The 7827-nt window shown below is 42.0% G+C and overlaps 1 protein-coding gene across 3 annotated transcripts; it reads right to left on the bottom strand.

The window, feature by feature from the left end:
- Window positions 1–12: 12 nt before the first annotated feature.
- Window positions 13–5046, bottom strand: LOC120729040. 3 transcript variants are annotated; one of them, XR_005694837.1, is made up of 6 exons: window positions 4514–5046; window positions 4298–4418; window positions 4047–4142; window positions 3607–3756; window positions 3371–3432; window positions 170–3217 (listed from the first exon to the last, which is right to left on the bottom strand). XR_005694837.1 is itself a non-coding variant. In XM_040024421.1 (5 exons), exons 1-5 carry the CDS (start codon window positions 4773–4775, stop codon window positions 3128–3130), a joined length of 936 nt encoding a protein of 311 aa, XP_039880355.1. In that variant the 5' UTR covers window positions 4776–5046; the 3' UTR covers window positions 13–3127. The 3 variants fall into 3 exon arrangements, 2 of the variants coding, with proteins under 2 accessions (XP_039880355.1, XP_039880354.1); XM_040024421.1 differs by having other exon boundaries at window positions 13–3217; window positions 4047–4418; XM_040024420.1 differs by lacking the exon at window positions 170–3217 and having other exon boundaries at window positions 3230–3432; window positions 4047–4418.
- Between the last annotated feature and the right edge of the window lie 2781 nt (window positions 5047–7827).

The following is a 7827-nucleotide window of genomic DNA, read 5'->3' as shown; positions in this document are numbered from 1 at the left end:
GCAGACCTGCCTGTGAACTGCACTTCCTTGATGTCAAGAAGAAAATCACAGATATGAACTTTTTGGAAGCAGACAATGACCTCCTAATTTTTATTTTTAGTGTTTAGTTTTTTGAAAACTAAGTGTTTCGGAATAGCCAATGAGACTTCTGTCTCCTGAATATTTTATTTAATTAAAATTCAACAGAATAATGTACAGATCCTCAAGTTCCGTTTTGTGGTATCAAAGTATATCATGGTCAGGACACATCATGATTATAAAATGTTTACCTGAAACCTCTTAAAACCATTATTAAAAAGCTGTAATCTCTGGTTCCATGGAGAGCACTACATAAAAACAGTCAATTCTGTAACTGAAGTAACTGCAATGGCTCAAAAACACTACACTAAAATCACAGTCAGTGTAAAGATTGTCACTGCAGCAGCCATACTCCTCTTGCATTTGAGAGGAACCTACATACACAGTTACACGGAAACTCATTAATGATTTCCCTACAGTGCATTACAGATTCATTAAAATGAAGAATATATATCACGCAGTCATGATGCAAACTTCCAGCAATCATTTGAGGACAAGAAAACAATTTAATTTAGCTTTGACTGTTGAGAGAAGTGTTTGTTAAGAAGTTTTTAGTTCATTACCTGTCATCTCCAATAGATGTCAGGATTGTTTAGGTCAGCATGTGATGCTTCTGAATGATGTTGAGGGATCAGAAACCCTCCCTCTCCCACTCCCCTCTTCCTTTTACTCAGTAAAACCTTCCAAACTAACTGCTCTGAATACTGTCTAATTCTAGCTTGTTTCATTAGATTAAGATTAATTTGACATGCTGCATTGTTCTTTCTGTCCACAAACTCTTACTCAAAGAGTAAACAGGTCAGATACTAAACTCACAAAAACAAAGTCATAAAAAACAGCAACTAAAAGAAGATACAAATGAAATATTAATAGTAGCAGACTATATGGCATTTAGTTTTTACCTTTGTTAGGTGTAAGAGAGTGCATCTGTTAATATTTAATGACTGTTTTATTTTTTGGCATAGATGAGATCAGTGTCAAAGGAGAATATAAACCACACATGCATTATTTAGTTAGTAATTGACTATCATATATTGCATTGAAATAGCACAGACTTTCCTGAAGCTATTGTGCTAATTTTCCATGACTTTTAGTGGTAGTGTTATGTTCTGCAGGGTCAGGACCTACCTGCTCGCTCACCATAAAATATACACACTACTCACAGAAAAAGCTTAAGCTTTCCAGGTGGTGCAAAGCAGGAACCTTGTGCTGTGATATGATTATCACATTTCCTGTCCACCTGTAAAACTTTGTTGTTGTTTTTTAAAATATTGTTTTCAGAAATCTTTGTAAAGTATATTGCTTATTCAACATGCAAAATTTATATATACACCACGTTCCAAATTATTATACAAATTGTGTTGAAGTGTCATAAAGATTAAATAAGTTGTTTTTCAATTAAGCCCATGGATGGAATAGTGTCTCAGGACTCTTTGCATCACTGAAATCAATCTCGAACACCTATGATCATTAGTTTGCCAGGTGAGCCCAATTAAAGGAAAAACTACTAAAGAAGGATGTTCCGCATTATTAAGCAGACCACCATTTTCAAGCAATATAGGAAAGAAACATGATCTCTCTGCTGCTGAAAAGCGTGAAATAGTTGAATGCCTTGGACACGTAATGAAAAGCTTAGATATTTCACGAAAATTTAAGCGTGATCACCATAATGTAAGAGATTTGTGGCTGAGTCAGAGCACAGATGGGCTTGTGCAGATAAAGGCACAATGATGAAGGTTTCTGCCAGACAAATACATCAGATTAAGAGAGCAGCTGCTAAAAGGCCATTACAAAGCAGCAAACACATATTTGAAGCTGCTGGTGCCTCTGGAGCCCTGCGAACATCAAGGTGTACAATCCTCCAGAGACTTGCAGTTGTGCATAAACCTTCTATTTGGCCACCCCTAACCAATGCTCACAAGCAGAAATGGCTGCAGTGGGCCAAGAACTCCATGAAGACTAATTTTCAAACAGTCTTGTTCACTGATGAGTGCAGTGCAAGCCTGGATGGTCCAGGTGGATGCAGTGGTGGATGGTTGGTGGATGGCCACCATGTCCCAACAAGGCTGCAATGTCAGCAAGGACGTGGTGGAGTCATGTTTTGAACTGGAATCACAGGGAGAGAGCTGGTCGGCCCCTTTAGGGTCCCTGAAGGTGTGAAAATGACCTCTGCAAAGTATGTGGAGTTTCTGACTGACCACTTTCTTCCATGGTAGAAACAGAAGAACTGTGCCTTCTGCAACAAAACCATCTTCATGCAAGTCAATGCACCATCTCATGCTACAAGGAATACCTCTGCATCATTGGCTGGTAAAAGGAGAGGAACTTATGGTGTGGTCCCCCTTCTTGCCTGACTTCAATCCTATTGGGAACCTTTGGAGCATCCTCAAGCAAAGAAATATGAGGGTGGGAGGCAGTTCACATCCAAACAGCAGCTCTGGGAGGCTATTCTGACATCCTGCAAAGACATTCAAGTAGACATTTTCCCAAAACGTACAAGTTCCATGGATGCAAGAATTGTAAACCTGCTATCAAATAAGGGGTCCTATGTTAATATGTAACTTGACCTGTTACGATGTTTTTGATTAAATAGCTTTTGATTTCAGTGAAATTGATCTACTAATGCTGCAAATTCAACAAATGACCATTTTCAATTCTCTACAACCTATTAAATCTTTTGAAACTCTGTGTGCGTAATTATTTGGAACAGTGGATTTTAAGTTTTTTATTTTTGAAAAACATACTGTTTTCATTGGGAGTTTTGTTCAGTAACATTTGAAATATACTCTATTGGTCGATGACTCGAAAATTATGCCGACTGTCATTTGAATTGACTATTTAGGAAAAACAGAGAAAAATATAATTTGCATAATAATTTGGAACGCGGTGTACCGGTATATATATTTTTAATCAAGAAGTAGCCAAGAACATATATGACTGCAGGAATGATGACAAAAACACAGTGACAGAGTTACCAAAAATGAGAGATTGAAAAAAACCAACGTGTACTTTTGATTGTAAACCTTACAAATATAACTTAAAGACAAAGCTAGTTATTTATTTCTTCTTTGTCATCTGAATGATGTGTTTGTGCATCCTGAGACAGGAACACAACTGTTGTTAAACACAGATCTTCATCCTGAAAAACAATATAACATTTGTAATTAGTTAGTTAGTTTAGTTTTGCAATGCTAGTTTTCCATTTAACAAGCGTGTTAATATTAACGACCTGTGAATGTGACGCATAAGGTACAAAAGCACAAATCAAAATTATGAAGGGAACCTTGGTTACCATATTTTGCCTTGATTGTCGTTTGATACTCAATCTTTTCTGATGATGATGCGATTTTTTTTCTGCACAAATGAACACAACAGCAGTGTAATATTAAATGGATTAAAAGCATCTATCTATTGGGTTTGTGGAAAAAAATAACAAGTATGACTCTGCAAAATGACTGAATAAAACATTTCAAACAAAAAAAAAAAAAGCTATTATGCACAAAAATAGGAAAGATAGTAAGTATGTACCTGTTTTCTGACAAGTGTGATATACCAGAATAAAGGAGAATGAGGTGAGAATGGTAAAGGCTGGAGTGAACATCATCATCCATGACACACGAGTTACACCAACATCCATGACAGGCTGTTCTTGAACGATTAATGGTTTTCCTATAGTGACTAAAACATACATATTGTCACCTTAGGCCCAACAAACAAACAAAAAAGTAATATTGCATAATAACATTGAAACATGGTAATTTTGTAATAGTTTAAATCTTGCATATTTTCGATAAATGACAGACTTTGCTTTCTTTTCAACAGCAAATATTTTCCTATTTAATCTTAATACATACAAATGCAACCCACTGCATTTATTAAAAGAAAAAACTTACCTAAGCACCATAAGGAAACTTTTGTTGTGATTAGGTGCTATATAAATAAAACTGAATTGCATTGAATTCAATTACCTAATTTGAGTCTTGTTGTGGAATTTCCATATGTGTAAACAAATCTGCAGTCTTTATTTTCCCCATGCTGTTCTTCTGTTCCACAGTAGTAGAGACCTTCATCAGAATCAGTGATATTTAAAATCACAAGGTCTCGGGAATTAGAGGACTCATTCTTCACAAAGTGCAAATGAGACAAAGGTTCCAAAGGAAACCAAGACGCAGATTTGTACCGTAAAACAACAGTGTTATCATGAGAACACTTCCTGTACCATATTATATGTACTCCAATGGTCATTTTGCAGTCGCAATACAGAGTGATGTTGTCTCCAGGTTGGGCTGTCACTTCCAGTACTGATACAGAAATTCCATTTTGACTGCAGGAAACAACTCCTACAAAAAAATAGAATTATATGTAAATGTGACAAATAACATAAAACACTGAAAGTCTGTTGATTAAAAGATTGTGACTTCAATGCCAAAAATACCTAAAAGAACAAGAAGAATAACATGCAATCCATCCATTAGCGAAGACCATGGGGAGTTGAAAGACAGCCTCTGAAGCACACAGATATGATGTATGTACAGTTTTCCAGGAAATGTAGTTGATTGGCTAGTTACCAAGTGGTTTATATTGAGGCTGCTGTGCACAATGTGCAAAATGACTGTGGAGACTGTGACTTTATAGTTAACAGTTAACATTAACTTAGTCAGTGGTACAACCAGTGGCCTACATTGGCTATACCACATGGTAAATATATATATTTAACTGATTAGTCTATCTTCTCAAGAGGAGCACTTTTCTACTCTAGTTGAGCATTCAAATAGCTTATATAACATGCACAAGTTCTGTCTATCTAACGTTCATATATTCTGTTGTCTGTGGTTTTAGGTTTTTTTTAATGTCAACAAACATATTTTAAGTGCAAAGAAAGCAATGAGGCAACGCCTTCAACAAGCCACTCATCTTTCTTTTTGTTTTTCTTTTTCAAGACTGTCACGTTTGGATCTTTAGCCATCAGAATTGTTGTCTAAAGGCCAAAAAAGATGCCTAGCATATTTACTTGACTGACCTTTATTATAATTATGTATTTATTTTATTGTATTTTCAGTTGTTACAGACGGGACAGACATGACTGGGGGATAGGACAGGGAGAAAGAAAGAATGAAAGAAAGAGAGGGAGAGAAAGACAAAATAGAGGGGAGAGAGAAAAAAGAAAAACAAACAAAAAGAAAAAACAAACAAACAAAAAAAACAAATGGATCACCTCTCGAGACAAGAAAAAAAAACAGAAGAGAAAACAAATAAAAAAGAGCAACATAATAAATACAACAAAATCACAATAAACTAGCTAACAGTAGTTAACAGTAGATACTAAATATTAAATGTTATTGTGCAGCATGCAAGATTGACTACCTTTGAGGTAGCAGCCAAGAAAGTTGTAGTTTGTGTCTGTGAACACATGTGTGTACACCTGTGTGGATCAGCACGCTTGTATTCAAAAGGTTTCTCCATGTAACGATCTGCTAGGGAGTGTGGGGAGCCATAGCCCCGTCCCCCAGGGCATGAAGCAGGTATGGAGGAGATCCAGGCCCCAGACATCCAAAGGGCCCAGAGTACGAGAACCCAAGGAGGACCACCAAAGGAGCAACCATGCCACCCTCCTGGGAAGAGCTGAGGAGAGCCCCAGACGAGGGGTCACCCAGCAGCCACGGAGCACAGGCCAGAGGGGGTTGCAGTGACGTGCCCGCGGGCTCTGCCGGCAGCCAGCTGTGCCAGAGAGGACCGAGCCCCAGGCCTGAGGGCCTGAGGGCGCCCCACCCCGAGAAGGGGCCCAGCCGGGCCACAGGCGCCAGGCCGCGCCAGTCAGCCACCAGGAGTGAGCCGGTACATACATGAGCTCCCAGCCCCAGACACCAAGAACCACCAACGCACCGACGTCTGAGGGCATCAGCCACCAGGGAGTGTGGTGAGGGGAGATAGGCCTCCATACCTTGGAGAGCCTGAGATGTTCCCAGAGAGGTGGAGTCTAAGACCCGACCTGACATATAGACACAGACGAACAGGCGCACACAGACACAAACGTGTATTCCCTCCCCTATATACACATAAGCAAATATTCGGCACTCACCCGACGTGGAGACAGACAGAAATAGACACTGTACACACAATCACACTCCCCAAACATACTCTTTATCCCAGGTTCAGGTACCCTCGCCCCCAGAGGGGCAAACCATACCTAGACCCAGGAGATGTAACCCTTCTCCCTGGGGTGGAGGCAAGCAGACGGCCACCTTATCTGCAGTAGCAGGGAGGCCTCGCATCTCAGACACCCAATCTGACGGCCAACACCTCCTCCCAGCCCCCCAGCCCAGATGGTTAACAGAGAACGGGGGTGAGTGAAGACCCCAAACCTCCCTCCGCCCGCTCATATGTAGTGCTGCTGTGTGTTGTACTAAAGTGCATTTAAAACACAGGAGGGCATGGTGCTTCCTGCCAAAGAGCAGCACGGCTCCTCCCGAAAACCCTCAGTGTCTATATGCATTGAGGGTTGGGCACCAGCGCCAGAGGTGGGTTTGAATACACAGACCATCCTCTGGATGCTGTATAACGTACCCACCCCCAAGGCCCTATATGTATGAGTAATGTGGATGTCTAGGTCGTGGAATAAAATTGGGGCACAGGCGGCCAGAAGGGGACAGAGGGGGAGTGCCTCCCCTGCACCCTGGTGACACACCTGCACCCCAAGCCCTGCATGTGTGGGTGGGTGTGGTGGAGCGGGAAGAGGGAGGCAGCTGAGGATGGGGAGGGAAAAAAGGGAGGGGCATGTGGCCCCTCCCTGGGGCCAGCTCCCCCACTGACCCCAGTATGCACCCCCACACCCTGGAACCCACCAGGGCAAGGGGGCCCCCAGGCCCATCTGGACCGGGGCCCACAGCAGCAGTACTGCCCAGCCCCACAGAGTCCGGGGCAGCCCACCCGACCCCACCGCAGAGAAAACTGCGCCCACCCCATCATCCACTCATCTCCCAGACTACACAAGACAATAGACACCCAGGTTGAGTTCATTCTCCACCTCTCCAGTATCTCTCCCCCACCTGCAGAGTGAGCTCCTGGAGAGAGGAGACCACCTGCAGAGATGTAACAGCCTCCCCACCGGTCATGGCAACAACCCCCGGGTTAGGCCCTCCAGGGAAAACGTCCCTAGGGAATCCCCAGACACCCTGAGCCTGTTCCTAGCCCCATATCAACCACAATAGCAAAGGCAGGACCAAACCATGATCCCCCCCACCCCAAATAGGCGATGAAGGCGATCAAAGGAGCCCAGAGGGATTGATCAAATGTGGTGGCAGAGGCTTTATCAAGACTAATGTGATGTATTAGATGGCTTTTAAATTGGTTAGAATTAAGGGGCGATCGTGGCTCAAGAGTTAGCAATTTGTCTTGTAATCGGAAGGTTGCCGGTTCGAGCCCCGGCTCGGACAGTCTCGGTTGTTGTGTCCTTGTTGTGTGCAAGACACTTTGCCTACTGGTGAGTGACCGATAGCGCAATATGACAGCCTTGCTTCTGTTAGTCTGCCCCAGGGCAGCTGTGGCTACAACTGTAGCTTGCCTCCACCAGTGTGAGAGTGAATGAATAGTGGACTTGAAAAGCACTATATAAATTAAGATTATTTTTATTTTTCCAGTTAATGAGGATTGTAGGCTGTTTATTTCTGTAGTGACCTCATCCAAGTTGCCCAGCAAGCACACTAAAGGGGAGGCTGGAATGTTACATTTCAGACACTTTGATAAGTCTTC

This window comes from Simochromis diagramma, unplaced genomic scaffold (genome assembly GCF_900408965.1).
Source record: "Simochromis diagramma unplaced genomic scaffold, fSimDia1.1 OVJJ01000302.1, whole genome shotgun sequence".
Classification (NCBI taxonomy): Eukaryota; Metazoa; Chordata; class Actinopteri; order Cichliformes; family Cichlidae; genus Simochromis; species Simochromis diagramma.
This window is presented reverse-complemented; position numbering and strand designations above follow the sequence as displayed.